Source organism: Pelobates fuscus, chromosome 1 (genome assembly GCF_036172605.1).
Source record: "Pelobates fuscus isolate aPelFus1 chromosome 1, aPelFus1.pri, whole genome shotgun sequence".
In the NCBI taxonomy this organism is placed as follows: Eukaryota; Metazoa; Chordata; class Amphibia; order Anura; family Pelobatidae; genus Pelobates; species Pelobates fuscus.
In genome coordinates, this window is record NC_086317.1 from 412,587,484 (window position 1) to 412,613,092 (window position 25,609).

Sequence of the window (25,609 nt, forward strand, 5' to 3'; positions counted from 1 at the left end):
TTATAATTGGTAACATTGAAGTAAGTGTATGTTCCTTCTTATCTAACCTCAACAACTGTCCCTAATCGTGTCCCATATACCTCAGAGACTTCAGAGGGGGAAGCCAACAAGAGGGTGGGGAGAGAAAGAGGGTGGGGAGAAGACACCAGTGTCTCAAATGTGTGGTTTTACATCCTACTGTTGCCAGAAAGAGCTGATAAACCCGAGAGAACTTTTTCCTTCCACTATGTGCTGAGAGAAGCACAGGCAATATGGACTATATTCAGGGAGGATGTGGCAAGTCAAAGCTAGAAGAAAGAAAAAGTGAACAAAATATTTACACCGGATAGAAAGAGATACGAGGCAGGAGATAGTGAGAATGTTTTAAAGCAGTGCGAGCAGTTTAGGGAAGGTTATTAGTAACCAGTAGAGAAAGAGAGTAAATTTGTGAAGAAGGTTAGAACAGAAATATAAGATAAAGTGACAGCAGGGGATGTGCAGGAGGAGTTCATAGGAGAAGCAGAGCCTGGAACTGGAGATAAAGAAACCAAACTAGTTAGTTGGACAAGAGAGCATATGGGTAAGATGTATAAAAGCCGCACATAGAATGGTGGTTAGTGAAGACAAACTACGTCAGATAAAGAAAATCCGGAACAGATAAACTGCAAAGGATAATGAGAATTAACTAGAGATACTATTGGTATTGTGCAATTGAAGAATCAATATGAGCAGCACCTTGTGGATGTACAACTATTAAGACATTCAACTTCTGGAGCAAACACTTGGGAATTATTTACAGTTTTCTGCTCCGAGATATGAATGTGAGAATTAAATGATCAACCCTTAGCCGAGGTGAGAATTTTTTTTTATTTTTTTTTTCTTATTGCTTTCTTTTCTCATTGTTATAAGTATGGGAAAGTTTTGGGGTTTATTATTTCGTGATCTTGTTTCCTTGGTGGAACATAATTGGCCCTCCAACTATTTTTATAGCTTAAAAGTATAGCATCTAGCCAAACAGAGAATAACTGAGAAATAATAGCTCAACGCATGGTATAATGGGTACATCTTCTTTACATTAAAATCCATTTTTTATAAGGACATGTATTTCGTTTTTATCATTAAAATACAAACAAACAACAATAATATAGACAATAATGCCTAGTTTTGGGGTTGCAAACTATATACAGTTTACAGTAGACAAAATTCTCATGTAGCCTTATCAGCCACTTGGTATGTTCCTGGCTCTTAACTATGTTTTAAAGTATATTTGTGGCTGTCAGTTTTTATGAATTTCTGCCAAGTGATTGTATTTAGTTACCACTGGCATAGGTTATACCAGGGTTTTCCCAAGAAGTCAGAGGATTCTAAAAAAAAAAAAAATGCAGTCTAGGGCCAAGGTTGAAAGTTTGCTAAAAGACAAGTAAAATAAAATGCACGTTGATAAGAGGACATCATGACTCTATATTCAAAAATAGTTAAGGCAAAGCTGTTTGCCCCATAGGAGCTACTTACATTTAGCAAGTTTTAAGGGATAGGTGGTCTTAGAGAGAGAAGTTTGGGGCACCTGCCTTCAAGGTACAAATAATGTAACAAAGTCCCCCGTAATCTTACATTACCAGCATACTTTTTAACACTGAGCCTTTGTGGTGGCATTGGTTTAATGACACAGCTGTCATAAGTTTTAAATGTGTATATATAATCTGGACACCACTGGTTGTATAGCTAAGACTGGTGACGTGGTGCATTAAATAAAAACGTTTTAGTAGAATAAGGTCAGCAATAGACCAAATTATATATTCTCAGTGGCACTACTGAAAATTCATAAACTGACTGCAGAGGCACGGAATAGAATTGAGGATTCTTGTAGGAAGACGTGTGACTAGCAAAAGACAGCTGAAATGAATGATATGCAAACATTATTTTAAAGACATTCTTGGTAGAGCTGCCCTCACCTTTCTGCAGTACATTCTACTAGGTGGTTTATATACCAAATAAGTCAAAATAGCGGATTTATCCTTTCCCAAATCTACCACAGTAAAATATATGCAAAATGCTTGTGACGTAGAAACATAGAATGTGACGGCAGATAAGAACCATTCGGCCAGTCTAGTCTGCCCAATTTTCTAAATACTTTAGTCCCTGGCCTTATCTTATAGTTAGGATAGCCTTATGCTTATCCCACGCATGCTTAAACTCCTTTACTGTGTTAACCTCTACCACTTCAGCTGGAAGGCTATTCCATGCATCCATTACCCTCTCAGTAAAGTAATACTTCCTGATATTATTTTTAAACCTTTGTCCCTCTTATTTAAGACTATGTCCTCTTGTTGTGGTAGCTTTTCTTCTTTTAAATATAGTCTCCTCCTTTATTGTGTTGATTCCCTTTATGTATTTAAATGTTTCATATCCCACCTGTCTCGTCTTTCCTCCAAGCTATACATGTTAAGTTCCTTTAACCTTTCCTTGTAAGTTTTATCCTGCAATCCATGAAGCAGTTTAGTACCCCTTCTCTGAACTCGCTCTAAAGTATCAATATCCTAATGGAGATAGTCTCCAGGACAGGCAGTTATTATAAGTTCTGAATACGTATGTAAACTGATCTCAATATGCCATATAATAGTAAAACATAATAAAAAAATATCAGTACACACTCTTTGACGATGTATGTGGTTGAACCAATCATTTTATATAGAACCACTGCCTGTTAAAAATTTATTTAAATTAAGTCCCTCATCCGTTGATTCAGAGTTATCTCAACAAACCAGTAATGATGAAAGTGGTTGCTGTGGGATTCAACAACAATCCTGATCCCCATATTTTTGAAACTTATTCCCAAATAATTAGTCTTGACAACCAAAGAGGATTGATTCTTTTTTCCAGCGAAATAACTATCACAACTTTAAAAGTAATCCAAGATGGCACCCAAAAGCGGTTTTCTTTTCCCTAATTTGCATTTGAAGCCTTGGAAGCTATCGAATTAACATTTCACGAGCATGACAGACGCTAATTAAACCGGGGGAGAATGAGACAAATATATATCACACCGTGGCAGAAATATAAATTTTAAAGATGAAAATAATTGGATAATCTCAGGGAAATAATGTGGTGAGATAGACACGAGAAGAAAATACAATTCACGATCAAGACTCCGTATAATGTCAGTTTCCTAAACAATAATAATTATCACTAATAAGGATGTATGGATGAATATACAGAGAGAGCAGAATAATAAGTGTGAAACAGATTACAGTGAAATAATGTATCTAGAACCACAATGTGGGAATAATGTCCCTTAATTCTCAGTGCAGCATTGTGTAAGGCATAGACATAGCATAAGCAACCTTCGGCACTCCAGATGTTTTGGACTACACCTCCCATAATGCTTTACCAGCATTATGGGTGTAAGAGCATTATGGGGGATGCAGTCCACAACATCTGGAGTGCCGAAGGTTGCCTATCCCACTAGGGAAAACTGTAAATGTCCTTGATTGCACTGGCGGATCCAGGGGGGGCAACGGGGCAATTTCCTCTCCCCCCACCCCCCCCCCCCCCCGAGAATCCGAGGTTCTCCCTCTCCCCTGCCGGCTAATGCAGGGCTGGCGCTATCCAAGCGCCAGCCCTGCAATGTGCCTTCGTGCACCGGAGGGGTGATCAGAGATCTCCCTCTCCGGTCCGCAGGCACTGTTTGCTGGCCGCCGGTAGGGGAGGGAGAGAGAGAGAGGACCCGGTGGAGCTCAGTCTGCAGCTCCTCCAGGTCCTTCTCTCGCGAGCACGGAGCGTTGCCACGGAAATGCTCCGGATCTTGCAAGAGTGAACTCTAGCCCTGGAGACCGGGGCTAGAGTTCACTCTCACCACATGGACCACCAGGGATTCCCCACCGGACCACCAGGGATCGAGAAATGTCCCCCCTCCTCCCTAAACAAAGGTAAGAAGGGAGGGGGGACATTATGTATATTTTAAATAAATTTTTAAAAATCATTTGATCAAATTAAAAAAAAAAACATTAAAAAAGCCCCCCATCCTTATCACACACATACCCTACACACACACAAATACACTGCCCCCACACACACACTGCCCCCACATACATACACTGCCCCACACACACACTGCCCCCACATACATACACTGTCCCCATACACACATTGCCCACCATACACATACACTTCCCCCATACACATACACTTCCCCCATACACACACATTGCCCACATGCCCTGCCCCCAATACACACACACTGCCCCATACACACATTGCCCCCCACTCACACTGCAACGCACACACACACACTGCCGTCCTCACGTACACACTGCAACTTTCTCACACACACACACACTGCTCACACAGTCCTTCTTACACAAACACACACACACACTGCACCCCTGCTCCTATGCCCTACTACAGCCCCATTTCCAAGCAGACCTCAGGTAAGTTGTCAAACTGTTCTTAAACGGTTTGACTACTTACTCTGGGAGGGGTTCCCGGCACTACTGGCACCATAACCACTACACTGAGCTGTAGTGGGTATTGTGTCTGGATTATTTCTCTAAATAATCTGCAAGTGCCCCTCCTGAGGTGAGGCTCTGGATCCGCTACTGCTTGATTGTGAAATGTTTATTGGTGCCAGACATCGTGATTTGAGTTTCTCAAAAGCTGCTAATTTCCTGGGATTTTCACACACAACATTTTCTATAGATTATAGACCCTGGTATTAATCAAATCCCAGCAATGCTGTTGAAGCTCAGTGCGCCGGCAATTGCTAAACCAGTCACAACCCTAATTAACGAATCCTTGGTGTCTGGATACAACTGCGAGAGTAGTGCCTATCCATAAAAGTGGTGGCACGACTTTGGTTTCTAACTATCGCCCAATATCATTGCTCCCAATATTGTCAAAAATCTTAGAAAAATGCGTCCATACGCAACTATGTGAGTATTACCAACAATCTAACTTTCTGGCCCCTGATCAATCGGGTTGTCGCCAGAATCACTCCACTACAACTTCCCTCTTAAAAGTTTGCAATGACATCCAAACTGGCATGGAACAAGGAGACCTAACTGGAGCTATTTTCCTTGATTTTGTAAAGACCGTTGACACCGTAGACTACGGCATTCTACTGCACAAACTAAAAAACATAGGTAATAAATACGCATAACAGCAAACATGACTTGTTAATGAGAAAGGTTAGAAGAGAAAGGTACATACAGTACAAGAGCATCTCCAACTTGTTAAACTTTGAAGTAGACAGGCTACAGAAGCATAAAACTCCATCATGTCCCGCTACTGTCATCCAAAAACAGGAATCTAAGGCTACAATGGACACAGACACACTAAATCCTGACATACACACATTTGGTTGTTTGTCATGGTAGACCTTGCAGTTATATATCCAAAATCACAGTCACAATGTTAGCGTTCTACCTTGAATACACGGTACAGCTGTTGGTATCTGATTAAAAGTAGGATACAATTGACGATGTATCTGCGGAAAAAAATGCTAAAAATGCTGTAGTCTCTCCATAGACCTCATTGCTGTAGTCTCGCATATGCAATCTGTTTTTGGGGGACATTGGTGAAATACTCAAAGACCCCAAAAGTGACAGATCGCTTATGCGAGACTACAGCAATGAGTCTTTTTAACAATCTTTTACATATTGTTTAATTTTAAGCTTATAGGAGGACAATCTTTTACATCTTGTTTAATTTTAAGCTGATAGAAGGATGAAAAACATCTGCTAATATGTTGTCATTATGAAGTATGTCCCATGTCTTCTAATTCCTGTATTTTTGTGGTATGTTAAAGGCAACAAAAATCTTATACGACTTTGTTTCTCTTGGCAACATTGGTGGACCAAATCTTAATTTCTTTACATAGGGATTCTGCAAAATGGTTTAGTGAGTGACTTCATAATCTGAATCTAGGCTTCATCTCCTTTATCGGCTGCTTGCGTTGAAACTCATCCCTGTTGTATGTCAGAACTTTTAACGGCACAATATAGTCACCACAAGAACTGCAGCGTAATACAGTGTTTAATGTAAATACTGGATTATTTACTAGACCTTGCAGTTATATATCCAAAATCACAGTCACAATGTTAGCGTTCTACCTTGAATACACGGTACAGCTGTTGGTATCTGATTAAAAGTAGGATACAATTGACGATGTATCTGCGGAAAAAAATGCTAAAAATGCTGTAGTCTCTCCATAGACCTCATTGCTGTAGTCTCGCATATGCAATCTGTTTTTGGGGGACATTGGTGAAATACTCAAAGACCCCAAAAGTGACAGATCGCTTATGCGAGACTACAGCAATGAGTCTTTTTAACAATCTTTTACATATTGTTTAATTTTAAGCTTATAGGAGGACAATCTTTTACATCTTGTTTAATTTTAAGCTGATAGAAGGATGAAAAACATCTGCTAATATGTTGTCATTATGAAGTATGTCCCATGTCTTCTAATTCCTGTATTTTTGTGGTATGTTAAAGGCAACAAAAATCTTATACGACTTTGTTTCTCTTGGCAACATTGGTGGACCAAATCTTAATTTCTTTACATAGGGATTCTGCAAAATGGTTTAGTGAGTGACTTCATAATCTGAATCTAGGCTTCATCTCCTTTATCGGCTGCTTGCGTTGAAACTCATCCCTGTTGTATGTCAGAACTTTTAACGGCACAATATAGTCACCACAAGAACTGCAGCGTAATACAGTGTTTAATGTAAATACTGGATTTTCAGAGAAAAGGCAGTGTTTACATTACTGCCTAGAGACACCTCCAGTTGCCACTCCTCAGACAGCCTCCAGTTGTGCTTCCTGTGTCAGTGCAGCACAGTATGCATACTGACATTCAACGTGGAGATGCTGAACGCTCCCTATAGAGATGCATTGATTCAATGCATCTCTATGAAGAGATGCTGTTCGGGACAGCATTTTGCCAAGCAATGAGCATCCTAATGCTTTCCTATGACAAAGCATTGGATTGGTTGAGATCATCATTTCTGATGATCTCAGTCAATGAGGTGTAGCATGAGCAAAGGCAGTCATCACTGAAACCGCACGGCACTGGAAAAAGATAAGTAAACTAATTTTCAAGGGGGCCAAGGGGCCTAAATTGTGTTTTACACCTATAGTGTCAGGAATACACATTTGTATGGTGTTCCTTTTAGTATTCGAAACAGGTAGAGTTTTAACTTTGGGGATTCATTAGCACTATAGTAATCAGAAATAAAAATCCCACTTCTTTCGTTTTCAATTTACTCAAATCAAGTCTTTATTTGAACTAGTAGGAGTGAGGTCATCCAGCTTTTAGACCAAAGGACTTTTAACTGCACATCCTTCTCACTGATATTTAACTTTTTAGTTGACTCCACTATAGCACCAACTATAAACAAAAGACGTCCATATGTTAGAAATGTCTGTCCTGAAGGTTGGGAGGGGAGGAGAGGAGAATGCACGTTTTTAACCTTTCACAGGACAGGTAGCATTATAAAGAGGAAAGGACAACTACCCATTTGATAAGACTGCTCCTTGTGATGAGGAAAATCGTGTTATGTCACAGGTATACATAAGCTATTATCATGGTGCCCTTAAAGGATAAACTAAAAAATGTAGAAAACTGAAAAAAAAAATAAAAAAACTAAGGCACTGCTGGAGGTAAGAAAACAAAGGGAATGAGACAAACATAGCAGCGAAAAAGAGTACAGAAACATTATTTGGAGAAGTGGAAAGGGTGCAATAAAAGGCAGGTACCAAGTAAAGAACTAATGCTGGCAAAATGTGAATGAAGAGAATACTAAAATAATTTAGCAAAAAGCAGTACAATGTTAAACTCTGAACATACTGCTGGAGGCAGAAAAGGATAGTCACTAAAGTATTAGCAGATTGATAGATGCAAAAAAACCTCAGTGCTTGTTCAGGCTCCGCCTCTGCTCCACTGACGTCAGCCTGCCAGGGGGACCTGATGCGCATGCGTAGCAAGTGCCACGCTCGCATTAGAACTTGTATAATGGTTTCCTATATGATTTGGGGTGACCAACCAAGAGTCAGCTAACGACCCAGAAGTCCCTCTATTGGCTGTCTAAATGATGGCCACTAGAGGTGGAGTTAACCCTTAAATGTTATCAAAAACTGGAATAATAAAAAAAGGGACCTGGGACCTTAAATGAGCTGAAGTGGTCTGGGTGCCTCTAGTGTCCCTTTTAATATTTCAAAAATTGCACAAAGTATTATATCCAATCGAAAGAGCAAAATAAAACAAATGCATTTTTACATTTACCGTATATACTCGAGTATAAGTCGACCCGAATATAAGTCGAGGCCCCTAATTTTACCCCCCAAAAACTGGTAATACTTATTGACTCGAGTATAAGGCTAGGGTGGGAAATGCAGCAGCTACTGGTAAATTTCTAAATAAAATTAGATCCCCAAAAAATTATATTAATTGAATATTTATTTACAGTGTGTGTATATAATGAATGCAGTGTGTGTGTGTGTATAATGCAGTGTGTGTGTGTGTGTGTGTGTGTGTGTGTGTGTATAATGCAGAGTGTGTGTGTGTGCATATATATAATGCAGAGTGTGTGTGTGTATGAATGCAGTGTGTGTAACCTTGGTTGGGGGGTGGGCATTTTTATTTTTTATTATTATAATCTAAAAATGTTTTATTTTATTTTTACCGGTAATATTAAATTTGTATTTTAATATTATTAAAATGTTTATTTTATTTTTTTGTCCCCCCTCCCTGCTTGATACAGGAAGGGGGGCTATATGATTCCCTGGTGGTCCAGTGGTATGGGCTGTGCAGGAGGGGGGCTGGGAGCGAGCTGTAACTTACCTTTCCTGCAGCTCCTGTCAGCTCCCTTCTACTGCGTTTCGGTCAGCTCCCCACTGTAAGTCTTGCGGTCTGCGGCACCGCTCAGACGCCGCGGCTCTCACGAGACTTACAGTGGGGAGCTGACAGGATCTGCAGAAAAGGTAAGTTACAGCTCGCTGCCAGCCCCCAACAGGACCGCCGGGCTCATTACAAGCTGTAAGTTGCCATAATACAGACACTGACTCGAGTATAAGACGAGTGGGGGTTTTTCAGCACACAAAATGTGCTGAAAAACTCGTCTTATACTCGAGTATATACGGTATGTCCAAGAAGAATTGATCAATAAATATCAATTTATCAAATATTTATGATGCTGTCTAATAAGTATATTGTTTTGTGTAATGTTTATGTATAACGATTGCGGTTATGCAATTTTGGAACTCTAAAATTTTATTTTTTTTAATGTTAGTAAATGGTCATTATATGTAATCTCATTATAGAGACTTGGGCAAGATTCGATGCACTAACAGCACTCTTTTGTTCATTCCACAGAAAGGTTAATTTAAGTGTTTCTTTTTGTATGTTTTTTAAAATGGAGATATCCCCTAACAACGAGTTTAGCCCAAACAATCAGACAAAAATACAAAGGAGGGCAGTCCAAAAATGAAAAAAAAAAAAAAATCAAACCAATTCACTTTACAATGCTTGAACTTTAATAAGGTATCAATATGTAGTATTATGGACACACACACACATATATATATATTACAAAATGGTAGTTCAGAACAGTCCCACTGTGGATATTAGGATACATACAAATATTACAAATTCTGCAAAGTGATAATTCTTCTATAAGTTCTCTCTTCTCTGTGCTGTCATACTACTTGGTTTCTGTCAACTGCCAATAATTGTTGTCACTATTGTACTTTCATGCATGCGGGAGAGTACAAAAGAGGATCTACGTAAAGCTATGCAAGACAGCCGGTTCTCCCATAGGTATTCTCATGCTTGCATTGTACATGATGTACATCATGCCTTTTTACTGTCGTGACTGATGGGAAATGGCATTTTGCCAAAGATTGGCAAGTACATCATACAAAATAGTCCATAATTTGTCTCTTATACATAAGTTGTGTTAAAAAGAGATGTTGTCTCCATTCATGTAGTGCAACACTCTAAATATAACTTTCTATGCAGCCAGTGTTCATGTTCTTTTAATTTACTCTTGTATTGTGGGTTTCCTGACCCTGCTGTAGTTGATAATTAAGGCCCCTTGTTCATAGTCCTGAGAGATGTGATCCCCAGCTCCATGAGGGCAGGTACCCCATAAACTGCCCAAATCCTACATCTTCCTAAACCTAGACTTTCTGGATCAGTGCTGCACCCCATGTGTTCTAATTCTGCATATTTTCTTGCAGTGGTAATAGTACCGGAGAACTATTATTGCATTATCCTACTTATTGCGTTATCCTCTCTTAGAGACTTCTTAAACTTGACTTTAAGATTTTTTTTAAACTGAACCAAAAGATATTGCACTTATAAAATTATACAATGCTGTGAACATATTAATGATGTGCATGTCTCCTGATATGTTGTCTTATCTACTCAGTACAGTGGATGAGAAGGAAGGAAAGAGGTTTAGACAGAAGAGGAAAAGAGAACATATGGTAGATCTTGTAATGAAATGTTATATATATATATGACACAGGACAAAGATAATGAAGAAAAAGACATGACAGGGTTGAGTCTGTCTATTGCTTGCAATGTATTTGGTATTAGATACAGAAATAATTTTTATGAACAAAAAATAGACTGTGAAGTGTAAAATATCTAATGACGTATGTCCCACTGTCATACCATACATCGTACACTGGACTGAGAAATAGTTTAGGGCTCATCAATTACTCTAAGCTTGTTGTGGATTTGCCCATTTTAATGATCTCCCTGCCCTTTCTTAGTACAAAGGATATTTCAACTTTTCCTCTAGGACACTGGTTCTCAACCTGTTGAATATGTACTACAGGGGTATGCGCACCACAAGCAGGTGGTATGCCAGGAGGCAGCCGGCTGTGCATTAAGGTTTACTCTGATGACAGGTGCCTACTCTGCCTAAATATGCTGTGTCTGGAGGAAAGAATGAAGGTGGGCGGCGATGGAGCGCTGATGCCCATGCTCTTCCATGACTGCACGAAGATGATAGCAGCCACACTAGAGCTCTCTCAAAAGTAGGGAGTGGGGTGGAATTAAAAAAAAATATGTGTGAGTGTGTGTGAGAGAATGAGTATGTCTGTGTTTGTTTGTGTGTGTTAAATCAGTGTCAGTGAGTGTTTGTGTATGTCAGTGAGAGTGTGTATATTAGTGTCCTCTGTGCGTAACTATGAAGTGTGTATTATATTTTCATTTTGTGACTTTTAGACTTCAAATTAATAGTTCATACACTCTTTCTTACATACACAGTATTTACAATATGTCGTATATATTTTAAAAAATATTCTTTACTACTTTTAATCAGGCTTGTTCTCCAATATAGGATTAACTTAAATATCAGTGTATACACGTTTCATTTGGAATTTAAATCAATAGAAATTACTTGCTCAAGGCAGGGGTACTTAGGATTTTTTTTAGACTCGCAGGGGTCAAAAGGTTCAGAAACACTGCTTTATGAGAGACCCTATATTTTAGACTTTTTTTAGAAGATGGGATAAGGTGGAAGAGTAATATGCACTTGTTCTTGGATAATATTATTTTACACAAAGAATAATAATACCATTAATAAGCAGTGTACTGAATGCAGTATATATATATATATATATATATATATATATATATATATATATATATATATATATATATATTTGTGCTGACTGCACCTGTCTTTTGGATCAAAATCAGGATTGGACCTGTAATTGGGATAGTCATGCCAAAAACAAGAAGTTAGGTGGCATGTAATATTGACAGGGAATGGACTTCACAGTAAAAATGTTTGCATTATTTCTGCACCATAAAAGCTTACATTTCAGTATAATAAAATCATGCTACACTCAGTTTACAATGGACATTTCCCTTGCTGACCAAGTTTTTTTTTTATTTCCAATAACATCATCTCACAGCCCTAAGCAAGATCAGAGTGGTCCCTAGGCAGTGGAAAGACCCTCTGTTTGTTTATATCAAAACACTACTAATCAACTTTATATTAGATCAAGAAATAACGCCAGGGACCTCTAGGCTGCATTTTCCTTTACAGCAAGCTGTTTTGTTGCTTAGATGTCCTTTTAAAGGGACAAGCATCACTTGACAATTTTTTTTTTAAACATGCAAATAACAACTTTTAAACAAATATCCAAATCAAAATAAAGCCCAAAAAAAACTTTGAAAAGCTTGTAACTCTTATAAACATAATGTAAACTTTGTCAGATTGCATTGTTGGACACACCTCTTATCTAGGGAAGATTCTTCAGCCCCACTTTCCTCTCCCTTTTACACATCCTTATCAGTTTCAGACTAGTCCACTAATGCCAAAAACAGAGCATCATTGTGCAGCAGCAGGAGAGAGAAACCCGACAACGGAGCCTGCTCTGCATGAATCACACTGATCTTCTCCCCATGTCAGGATGTTACAAGGATCGTCCAACTGGTACATGGGTAGATTTGTCAGGCATGCCCAATGCACATTTCCAGTGTTCCTAGAGATATTACACTGATTGGTTAGATCAGAATCGCCCTGGAGTGGATGTGAAAAGCATAAGAAAGAAAAAGCAGGTAAATATGAAAAATATATATGTACCTACTTTTTTTCAAGCTCAGGAACACAAACCTGTATTCCGGACCCTATAGTGTTAAAACCGCCACTTAGCTCCCTGGTCCCCCCCTTACCGTTGCAAAACCTTACCTTTACTCCAGCCTGCTGCTGCTGGCTCTGACCCTGATCTGCCTGCTTGGCTAACATCATAAGAAGTTGTGTTCTGAGCCTTAGTTCTAAGCCAATCACAATGCTTGTCCATAGGATTGGCTGAGCTTGTCAAGGAGACAGATCAGGGGCAGAGCCAGCAGAAGCCAAACACAGCCTTAACCAATCAGCATATTGTCATAGAGATACATTAAACCAATGCATTTCTATGAGGAAAGTTCAGTGTCTGCATGCAGAGGGTGGAGACACTGAATGACAGTGGTGCACACTGTGCAGCACTGCCCCAGGAAGCACCTCTAGCAGCCATCTGAGGAGTGGCCAGTGGAGGTATTCCTAGACTGTAATGTAAACATTGCCTTTTCTCTGAAAAGACTGTGTTTACTGCAAAACCCTGAAGGGAATTATACTCACTAGAACAAATACAATAAGCTGTAGTTGTTCTGGTGACTATAGTGTCCTTTTAAGCTGCTGCACAAGTAGGTGTAAGCAACAGGTAGATTTCTTCTTGATGTTCACCAATCAGAAGCCTCTCATTTTGGTCTTTGTGGTCAGAGTTTATCCCACAAACTCTGTAATGAATGGGGGCATGTAGTTGAACCTTCAGCCACAGTCCCACATATTACATGATAATGATTTACCTGGTGAATGAGTTAACCATAACCACCGACCACCAAAGCATGTTCGCGTTTCACCAGTGAAGAAGACAGGTGTGTGTCCTAGTTATGTGGATGCACCACATACAAGTTGGACAGATCTCAAAAAGCAAATGTAGAAGTTCACATTGCTCCTCTGACGATTGCGAGCCAGGGAGCAGGGTTATTGCTGCAGTAATTTTTGGAAATCGCTACATAATATGCAATTTGCAGATTGGTAATTACTCTCTTTACAATAACCTTGCGCTTGAACTACTACTTTATCATCTGATAGTCCTATTAACCTTATTCTTCTACTAGAAAATTATTCTCACAGTTGGAGAAGAGGTTGCTGTACTTGCAAATAATAAAATTGGTGTCTTCTCAATTTCCTTCAAACATATGTTGCCACTACCATTGCAAAAAAATTAACTAGGCCTCAAACCCATAATCATTACATAGACAACCTCATAATGACAGAGGTAATGCTAATACTGTCTAACTTTAGCTTATTACTCGACCCCTTTAATATTTCTCTCTCGAATTACGTTTATCTGTTTGGTTTCAGGTACCAAGTGACAAATAAGGATTTGGAAACGCATCTGTAAGCCTGCCACCATATAGAACTATGTCCCCATGTCCTCCAAGAGTAAAGAACGGTAACACATTCTTTCCAAACTTAATGGGGGATCAAAGTGTCCAAGGTGACATGGATCTTGCTTGGCAGGAGATCCTCTCCATTACAGACCTACAGGTCAGTACACTGCTTATTTCTCTACCTCCTCATTGCATAATTGCTTGGCAGTATTTCAGTGTTAACATGTATTCCGGTGTTTAATTGCATCACTTGTACATTTCATTCTTGTTTGCTATACATTTCAGTGCTACTTCCTTTTAATACCAACTGCATACAAAATAAAGAAAAACAAGCAACTAGTGTGTGTTCTATATATACACTTATCCATCAATTTACTTGTCTTTGTTAACCCCCTAGGGACACAGCTTCAAAAGCTTGTCTTGCACTTAATGACACAAGCAATTTTTTCATTTTTTGTTGTTTGCGTTCAACTGCAATTTGCATTTTACTAATTTATTGCACCAACACATATTATGTACCGTTTTTAAAGGACAGAAAGGGCTTTAATTTGATGTAATATCAGGGCTCGAGTCCTGCAGGAACGCGTGGGAACGGCGTTCCTGCACTTTTTTCACAGCAGGAACGCCGTTCCCCCTGCAGGCACTCGGGGGGCGGCAAAAAATGCCGCCCCCAAATGCCCTCTGTTCCCCCTGTCATGGGGGGGCCACCTGATTGCCCCCCCTCCTCACCCCCGGCGGGCGGCTCTCTCTCCCTGTCACACGCGGCGAGGGAGCTGTGTCCTCTCTGCTCCCTCTCGCCGCGTGGGTTGTCTGCTGATGCCGGGAGCCGGAATATGACGTCATATTCCGGCTCCCTGCATCCGAAAACGGCGCGCGGCGAGAGGGAGCAGAGAGGACACAGCTCCCTCGCCGCGTGTGACAGGGAGAGAGCCGCCCGCCGGGGGGGAGGAGGGGGGCAATCAGGTGGCCCCCCCATGCCAGCCTCACTGCAGCCCCACTGGACCCCAGGGACCCATCCATGCCAGCTTTCCTGAAAGGTAGGGAGGCTGGGTGGGTGGGCAATGTTTATTTGAATAATTTGCATATATGTATGTCTGTTAGTGTATGTGTATGTATGTCTGTGTGTATGTCTGTTAGTGTATGTGTATGTATGTCTGTGTGTATGTCTGTTAGTGTATGTGTGTGTATGTCTGTTAGTGTATGTGTATGTATGTCTGTATGTATGTCTGTTAGTGTATGTGTATGTATGTGTGTGTGTATGTCTGTTAGTGTATGTGTATGTCTGTTAGTGTATGTCTGTTAGTGTATGTGTATGTCTGTTAGTGTATGTGTGTTAGTCTATGTATGTGTGTGTATGTCTGTTAGTGTATGTGTATGTCTGTTAGTGTATGTGTGTGTCTGTTAGTGTATGTGTATGTATGTGTGTGTATGTCTGTTAGTGTATGTGTGTGTGTGTGTGTATGTCTGTTAGTGTATGTGTATGTATGTGTGTGTGTGTATGTCTGTTAGTGTGTGTGTGTATGTCTGTTAGTGTATGTGTGTATGTCTGTTAGTGTGTGCGTGTGTGTGTGTATGTCTGTTTGTGTGTGTGTATGTCTGTTAGTCTATGTGTGTGTATGTTAGTTCATGTCTGTTGGTGTATGTATGTGTGTGTTTGTGTCAGTGTGTGTGTGTGTGTATGAGTGTATTTACGTCTGTTATCATATGTACGTGTGTGTGAGTGTATGTGCTTCTGTTAGTGTATGCATGTTTGCGTGTATGTGCTTCTGTTAGTGTATGCATGTGTGTGTGCGTATGAGTGTATGTGCTTCTGTTAGTGTATGCATGTTTGCGTGTATGTGCTTCTGTTAGTGTATGCGTGTGTGTGCGTATGAGTGTATGTGCTTCTGTTAGTGTATGCACATGTTTGCGTGTATGTGCTTCTGTTAGTGTATGTTTGTAAGTGTCTGTCAAATCAGTGAGAGTCTGTTTGTCATTTAGTGCGTGTGGCTATTAGTGTGTGTCTGTCAGTGTGTTTGTGTGTGTCTCTCTGTCAATGAATGAGTGTGTGTCAGTGAATGTGTGTGTGTGTCAAATCAGTGACGTCTGTGTGTTTGTCACGTAGTGTGTGTGTATCTGCCAGTGTGGGTGTCTGTCAGAGAGTGTGCTTAGAGGGACACTATAGGCACCCAGACAATTTCAGCTCATTGAAGTGGTCTGGGTGCAGTGTCCCAGTCCCCTTAACCCCTTAAGGACCAAACTTCTGGAATAAAAAGGAATCATGACGTGTCACACACGTCATGTGTCCTTAAGGGGTTAAACCTGCAAGTGTAATTATTGCGGTTTCTCAGAAACTGCAATAATTACCTTGAGGGGTAACTCCACCTCTAGTGGCTGTCTATCAGACACTAGAGGGACTTTCGGGTGGTTAGGTGACCAAAAGTCGCCTAACTGATGCTGGACGTCCTCACCCCTGTGCATGAGGACATCCAGCATCTGCTAAATACCCATAGGATTTTAACCCCATCAGTGTCGAATGAGGGAGGGGGGGCACTACAGGGAATTATAGTGCCAGGAAAACAGCTTTGTTTTCCTGGCACTATAGTATTTCTTTAAAAGGAGCAGGAAAAGGTGGAGTCTAAAGAGGAAGGGGTGGGTTCTTAATCAGGAAGCGGTGCGCCCTTGACAGGAAGGGGTGGTAAATTTAGATTGGGGGGTGCTCCGGTATAGTCATGCCTAGGGCAGCACAAAATTAAAATACACCACTGTGTGAGTGTCTGAGTATGTGTGTGCGTCTGTGAGTGTCTGAGTGCATGTGTATGTGTGTGCACGCGTTTATATATGCATACGAGTGGGTTTTTTTTGGGTGGGGGAGAGTTCCCACACTTTTTTCCCCAGGACTTGACCCCTGTGTAATATATATATGCTTATTTATTATTTTAAAAAATTGAAAAATGCAAAAAAAATAAAAAAAATTGCAATAATAATGTGTGCATAATTAGTGCAGGTTAAGGAAAGTAATTAAAAATAAATTAATTTAGTTCTGATTTACAGAATATATAATGCGTCTGGGATTTTAAGGTGTTTTTTTTTTTTTGGTAGTTACAGGTCACAAAGAACAAGAAGTAAAATAAACTTTTAATGTAGAGTGAATTGATGGGTCTATGTTTCAATTTGGGGTGTTTGACGGTTCAAAAAAACCCCACAAAGGCCTACCATTTGTAAAAGTAGGCACTCCAGGGCATCTCATATGGTGCATATTGGGCCTTAACCTGGCCCCATTTTTTCACCAGTATATGTCAAGGGATGTGGTAAAAAATTATTTTTGCCATTTTTTTACATACGAATTACATTTTTGCTGGGCATTTTGTATATTTGATATGTGCCAATAAGATCAAAGCACCAAAATTATGCTCAGCTAAGTCTTCTGAGTAAAATTATACCACCATGAATGTCTTTGGCACTATTTCGTGAAGCTACAGTGCCATATAGGAGACCTGTCCATTTCAGTATTTACAGTAGAATTTTTACACGGATTTGATGGGCCCATGTTTCAATGTGTGGCATTATAGCAGTTTGACTGTTAAAAAAACAAAACAGGGGGGGCGGGGCCGGACCGCCGAGCTGAGCGGTCGCAAGTTTGAGCAGCTCCTGCAACTCACCAACTTCTAAAGCCCAAAAACATGCAACCCGAACCAACCGTGGACCGACAGCACTGGCCCTCAATGCTAAGGGCACACTGGATCCAGGGCGAGGCCGGCTCTTCGAGTTTCAGTCCCCTGGAGGCGAGGTCTTCGATGTCCCAGTTGGGGCCCTCGCCGGCGGTGAGTGGGGCGGACGGCCGCTGCCCCACTATCCTGCCTGACAGCGCCCAGCCAGAGGCCCAACACCAGGTGGATCCGGCCCTGTTCCCCCCCCTATGGACCGGTGGGGGATATCCCGGTCCTCACCCAGTGGCTAAGCAAAGCAGGCCCAACGTCCTCACCAACCCGATTGGGGGAGCGGGCGCAGCACACAAGATGGCGGACGCCATGTGCGCCGAGGTAGATGCGAAAGGCTGCTCTCCCACAGAGCCCACAGCACTCAGTGAGGCCTCTGAACACCCTACGAAGCAACCCACCCTTACCTGTCCCATCAACGAGTCAAGCAAACCGCGGCACAGCCGAGCCGTCTACAGCCGTGGCACTAGACGGTCAGAACACCACACAGCGACTACTCCCGCCAGGGACTTACGACTATGCCGCCAAGCAAAGTACTCTCACAGCGGGTCCGACCACATACCCACCGTACACAAATCCTGCGGCGCAGCAACCTCAGAGAGGGGTTCCACGTGGCGACCGGCAACAAGCTTTCCTAGAGCTAAGCTCACCACTTCGACAGATCCTATCCTCCTGATGACCAGAATTGTCTGTCTTGGTCCAACGCGCCTTTGCCCACGAGAAACCAGCAAATGGACTTTGCCCGGATCCCTACCCTGGTGGACAATCGTTCCCTGCCACACTGATACGATTGGATATCAGCTAACCGCAAGTCAGTCCATATCGGCGAGATATCACGCCCGACACACAGAGGACTCCCATGGCCTGTACCAGAACGTGCATATTAGTCAGCCAGGGTGACATGCCACAAGCAGCTTACTATTCAGATCCAGCATGCTAACACTTCAAGCTTAGGGGCTCACTATACCAGCATTATCTCTTACCACACACATTAGGCACATCAGGCATATAAGCAGTTAAACTGGTTACTACCAATTGTTCACTGACACAACTTTTGTTTACTGATTGTTTACTGATTGTTTTACAAGCTATTAATCTGTACACATGTGCAAAATGTCAGCCACCACTGGTTGCTCTCTATGCCTAGCTAATAGTGTGCCCCACTTTACTTTCCTACATGTTACCTAATCTGAGGAAAAAAAAAAAAAATGTGTAATGTTTTCTCAATGCCATATCAGTATTGTTGTATGTTTATATATGTGCTTGCACCAGCTGTTGTGGCAGTGCAGACACAGATGTTCATTTCATGCACAAATAAAATAAAGAATTAAAAAAAAAAAAAAAAAAAAAAACAAAACAAAGGCCTACCATTTCTTAAAGTAGATGCCCCAGGGTATTTTAAACCTTAGCATAGGGCCATTTTTTGCAAGTTTGTACCAAGTCTAGTAGCAATTAGCATTTTTTCTGCCTTTTTGACACACACTTGGAGATGTCACTGTATATTTTGCAATCCTTATGTGTGCTACGGCAATAGAACACCTAATATGTGGCTCAGCTATGTAATGTTAGTACAACAATTTTCCCATTTGTACCTTTTTCAGGGATATGTGGATGTTGAAGGGGCACATTTGAGACACACCACTTTCATATTTTTCAAAAGTGGATGCTGGGCACAAGTCTTTTTTAACAGCTCAATATTACAAATTACCTCTCAAAGGCCACATCTATTTTTAAATATAAGCAGCTCAGCAATTCAAATTATGATCAAGTGCATACTATTTGCTGTGAAAGGGGGAATATTTGGCATAAACTTGTCAGGGGTAGTACCCAGTCATCTGCGTCCCGGGCACAGCTGTCACGGATTCCGAAACCAAAACACAGACAGACCACAAAGAGAGAGAACACAAAGAAACACGTAATACCGGTCCTTGGAATGGCCGAGCTATACAAGCAGAGAATAGTCAAGGTACAAGCCGAGGTCAAAGGATTAAAGCAGGACCTGAAGCAGGAGTGGGCCTGGCAGTTTCCCTTTATGTCGCCGGGTGTGAGGCCCCTCCGCTCGGTCTGCCCTGGGGGAGAGCTAGCCTCAGTCTGCAGCTCCGCCGGGTGTGAGCTGCAGACTGAAGTGTCTCCCGATCTCCAGCCAATCAGAGTGTTGCCACGGGTTACCACGGCAACGCTCTGACTGGAGATCATGAGAAATTCACCATGTGGTCTGCAGCACTGCATCTGGCAGAGCTGCAGACCGGAGAGACCAGGGAGCCAGCCAGGACACTGGACCACGAGGGAAAAAGGTACATTTCAACCCCCCCTCACCCTGCCACCCCACCTGTCACCCCCCCTCACCCTGCCACCCCACCTGTCAACCCCCCTCACCCAGCCTGCCACCCCACCTGTCACTCACCCTCACACTACGTCACCCCTCTCACCCAGTCACCCCTGCTCTTTAACTGTCACCCCCCTCTAACTCTGCCACTTACCCTGTCACCCCCCTTACACTGTAACCCCCACATTACGTTACCCCCTCTCACTCTGTCACCCTCCTCTCTCTCTGTCACCCTCCTCTCTCTTACCCTGTCACCCTCCTCACACTGTTACACTCCCCCTCACTCTGTCACCCCATCACACTGTCTACCCCCTCTTACTCTGTCACTCCCCTCTCACTCTCTCACCCCTTGCACTAATGTAACCCTCTCTCACTATGTCACCCCCCTCTCTCACTATGTCACCCCCCTCTCACACTAATGTCACACCCCTCTCACACTAATGTCACACCCCTCTCACACTAATGTCACACCCCTCACCCTGTCGCCCCCTCTCAGTATGTCATTCCCCTCATACTCTGTCACCCACACTGTGACCCCCTTACTCTGTCACCCCCTCTCATTCTGTCACCCCACCTCACACTGTCACCCCCCTCTTACTCTGTCACCCCCCTCTTACTCTGTCACCCCCTCTTACTCTGTCACCCCCTCTTACTCTGTCACCCCCTCTTACTCTGTCACCCCCTCTTACTCTGTCACCCCCTCTTACTCTGTCACCCCCCTCTTACTCTGTCACCCCCCTCTTACTCTGTCACCCTCTCTTACTCTGTCTCCCCTCTCTTACTCTGTCTCCCCTCTCTTACTCTGTCTCCCCTCTCTTACTCTGTCTCCCCTCTCTTACTCTGTCTCCCCTCTCTTACTCTGTCTCCCCTCTCTTACTCTGTCTCCCCCCTCTTACTCTGTCTCCCCTCTCTTACTCTGTCTCCCCCTCTTACTCTGTCACCCACCTTCACTATGTCACCCTCCCTCTCAATTTGTCTTCATCCCTCTCACTCTGTCTGCCCCTCTCTTACTCCATTGTCTCACTCTGTCACCTCCCTCTTACTCTGTCACACCCCTTACACTAATGTAACCCTCTCACACTAATGTCACCCTGTCACACTCCTCACACTGTCACCCCCTCTCACACTAATGTCGTTAAGTGTTTTCCCAGGATGACAGACTCGGACTAAGCCAATTGTACAAGTTTTGATCAAAAAGTAAACAAATCCTTGAATTTGAGCTATATGTCTGTTCAGGTGTAATTCACCTCTTTCATATTATGTGCACCCACACTTATCATATATCATTTTATTCAGGAGAAACAAGGTCTTCATGTCTCATCAAATATTTGTATATTAAACAATTTAATATGAAAAAAATATTTTAAAAATGAGAAATTAGGAAATTTTATTTTTTTAGTTCTGCATGGCATTTTAACTGTGAATGTCACAATACTGTTAGCTGCTACTGCAATAAAGTACATATATTTGTATTCAGCGATGTCTCACAGGTAAAACAGTACCCCCAATGTACAGGTTTTATGGTGTTTTGGAAAGTTACAGGGTCAAATATAGCATATTACATTTTTCAGTTTATACACATTGGAATTTGCCAGACTGGTCATATTGCCTTTGAGACCAAATGGTAACCCAGGAATGAAAATCACCCCAATACCATTTCCAAAAGTAGACAACCTAAGGTATTACAAATTAGGTATGTCCAGTCTTTTCTAGTAGCCATTTAGTCACAAACACTGGTAAATTGAACGCTAATTTTGGCCAGTGTTTGTGACTAAGTGGCTACTAAAAAAGACTGGACATACTTTTGCAAATGGTATGCCATCATGGGGGTAATTCTCATTCCTGGGCTACCATATGGTCTCAAAGGCAACATAACCAATCGGGCAAATTTTAATGTGAAAAAAGGAAATTCAAGCCTTATATTTGACTCAGTAACTTTTGAAAACACCATAAAATCTGTACATTGGGGGTACGGTTATACTCGGGAGACTTCGACGAACACAAATGTTAGTGTTTTAAAATAATAAAATCTATCACAGTCAAACTACAGTTTGTGTGTGAAAAATGCAAAAAAAAATTATTTTTACTTACGATATCATTGTTGATATGTTTTACTGTTTTTAAACGCTAATATTTATGTTCAGCGAAGTCTCCTGAGTAAAACAGTACCCCCCATGTACAGGTTTTATGGTGTCCTAGAAAGTTACAGGGTAAAATATAGGGCTTGCGAGCCAAATTCTCTGTCCGTCTGCCTGGGTTGTCGGGCAGGTCCCTCAGATTGCAATTAATAAAATGACTTGATTATGTAAAAATATTCTATAAATATATTTGTAGAATTTAAATATATATATATATTTTTTTTTTCATAATTTTTATTTATTTATAGATAGATAGATAGAAAAAACAGACAATTCATATCCTTTTTTATTGGACTAACAGAATTTTTTAATGACGAGCTTTCAGGAGAACCTCCCTTTCTCAAGTCTGAAGCAATGCTATAGATACACATATGTATTTATAACTTCATTCTAAATGTATTTTGAATTTAATATGTATATTAATGTCAAAATACAGTTAGAACAAACTAAAATTGGTATATATATTTTTTTTAATTTGTATTATTTATTTTTTTCATTTGTTTCAATTTATTTATTTATTATTTTTATTTTATATATATATATATATATATATATGTGTGTGTGTATATATATATATATGTATATATATATATATATATATATATATATATATATACACACAAATTAACGTCATTCTAAGTGTATTTTAATATCAATATATATATATATATTAATTTTAAAATACACTTTTATTAATGATGTATGTATGTGTATATAAATGTACTTAGATTATATACATGATATATATACTCCAGGATCGCGACCGCTGTCGGGGGAGCGGCGGGGACCCGGTAAGTACAAAGGACGCCATAAGGCTTTAAAACAGCAGTTACAGAAAAAAAAATATTTTGACTCCTGAGCCACAAAAAAAGATCTATCCTATTTACAGGCACATTGAGGGATTACATGGTTATCTCCCCTACAGGAAAATAGGGTGGTCTATTCACCGGACATCCCCTAGTCAATAGTGGGGTCTAGGTTCCCTCTTTTTTATTTTATTGTTATACAACAGAGGTGCCCAAAAGGTAGATTCTAATATGTTTTAAAAACTACAGCTTGCCTGATATATTGTCATTCTAAAGGCATGCAAAGAATCATCGGGGCATCTACCTTTTAGGCACACCTGTTATACAATTTCTATAAGAGACAGTCTGTTCTCTTGTCTAGCAGGCACCACACCTGTTTTTTAATATGTTTTATTTCCCTTTCACCACCACAGAAGAGAGACGTGTATTGCATTTCAGTCAATTATCATACAGCATGCTTTCTTTCAGAAAAATTACAATATCTCCTGACAGACAATGGCAATTATTTGGAGTAAAAGTGGCTCCTACTCTGTTTGGTGATTCAATTAATGGTGAACATGGAGGAGTATTTGTTGCAAAAATTGCTATAGACAGTAACAGTCAGGCACTGCAGAAAATACTTATACTTTAAATAATTTTCATTTTTTTTCAGGGCTTGGATGTGCAGACTGATCCAGTGTATGATACCAGTGGGTATGGCCCTCAAACTCACAACATCTCATTTTCTGGATATGGGGTTTGCCATCTCCCAGATGGAATAGTAACTAGCCTAAGCCACACTCAGAATTATGATCGTCCTTACATGGATACAGTAACAATGGAACAGCAACATTTGCCATCTTTGCCTCTGGCCCCAACATTTGGCCCTACCGCTTATACCGGCATGCTAATTTCCTCAAGCCTTACTCAAGTAGATGCAAATGCACATTACCCGCCAAAGAATGTACCTGTGGGTGGGCTGTTCAATACGCCAGCAATGGGCATGGCAATGACATATGTTCAGAGTTTGAATCAGGTTTGTAAGGGCCAAGATGACATTGAATCAGATTCAGGCTTGTCACTAAACTTCAGTGATGGGGAATCCACAGAATTAGACCACATGGAACCACAAAGACTACAGTCAGAATATTTGGATATGATTCCTCCGTTGGCTTATCAAGACCAGTATGGATTAATGCCAACAGTCTCACAGCCTTTTATAAATCACATCTCAGAAACGTGCTCATATGATACATCTCAAACTCAAGAACTGGTATGCAGTCGAGATGAAAGAAGAGCAGCAGCTATGAATATTCCATTTCCCACCGAAAGGATTGTTAATTTGCCTGTAGAGGACTTCAATGAACTTCTTTCTCGTTTCACTTTGACAGAGCCACAGTTGGCACTAGTTAAAGACATACGCAGACGGGGGAAAAATAAAGTCGCTGCTCAAAATTGTCGTAAGCGAAAGATGGAAACCATAGCCATTCTGGAGAAAGAGATATGGCAGCTGAGGACAGAACGTGAAGGACTGCGACGGGAACGAGAGGAGGTAGGAAGGATAATGGGTGATCTGAAAAAGAATCTGGAGCTTCTTGAGCAACAGGTGGTTAGTGTTTTACAAGATCAGGAAGACCATCTTTGTCCAGTTGACGACTTCCTACTCAAGCAGGCGTATGAGAGTAATCTATTCCCTGCCCCTTTATCAAAGGAGACCAGAGCCTAATAGACTCTTTCACTGGTCAGTTGTTGCTACAGCAGTGAGACCAGCTGGCTTGGAAAACAAAAGCCAAGTAGCAACAAGACATTACACAGCATGTTATTTATTGAAGCAATAATATCAGCAAAAAATGGCTGCAATAACAACATATTACATATGCAAAGTGGATGCCAAATCTATCTACTGCACGGACAGTAACTTAACAAATACTGCAAAAAAAACTGTGTATGCTACAAAACATGATATTGAATCTCCATATAGTGAACACAATTAATCTATATATTGTGCATGCTAAATTGCTAGCAGATGTATAAAACACTTTACTTTTGGATTCTATGTTATTGGCATAGATTTAAAAACTTAAAAAAAGCCTATGCAATGCTTTGGCTGGTGTGTGAACACATCTTGCCTCCTCCAAATTTGTAAGTCCGGGCATCGTAACTCTCTGGAAATTACACCACCAAATTTCAAATAAAACACTGAAAATCATAACTTTTTTTTTTCTTCATGCGATGCTTCATTTTCATTTTCATTATAATCCAGTCCAAGCAAAGCCAGGGTGCACAATGCAAAAAGAAACCGTTCTTTCATTTCTAATCCTCCATTAACTATGTTCAATGGCAGAAAGGGGCAACATTTATAACAATGATTGACAGGACGTCAAGATGGATGCACCCAGTTTCAGTAGTGTTATGTGGATTTCTACGTTTAGCTTTATTTTTCAGATTTCACAAAAATGTATTTAGAATTTAAAAGGAAAAAGAATATTACAAATCCTGGGAAGTGGAAGCTTCCCTTTAAAACAAGGAAAGTGGGCAACAAGGCCTGCAAATTTGGGTGCATGAACCTTTCCCTAAATGCTTTTGTCTTCAAAACACTGATTTAAGTGGGATTATATGTTATATACAATTTCACAGACTGAATGTGTCTCCTTGCTATAAAGACCTCATGTTTATAATCTGCAACCATTGCCAATTTTATTTTTCACCAATTGATTTATTGTATCCAATCA

General features: G+C 40.8%; 1 protein-coding gene across 1 annotated transcript; it reads left to right on the plus strand.

The window, feature by feature from the left end:
* Positions 1 to 196: 196 nt before the first annotated feature.
* NFE2 (nuclear factor, erythroid 2) lies at positions 197 to 25,233 on the plus strand. The gene is made up of 3 exons (XM_063428423.1): positions 197 to 831; positions 13,902 to 14,087; positions 23,551 to 25,233. The coding sequence occupies exons 2-3, from the start codon at positions 13,962 to 13,964 to the stop codon at positions 24,601 to 24,603; spliced, it is 1,179 nt and encodes a 392-aa protein (XP_063284493.1). The 5' UTR covers positions 197 to 831; positions 13,902 to 13,961; the 3' UTR covers positions 24,604 to 25,233.
* Positions 25,234 to 25,609: the final 376 nt, after the last annotated feature.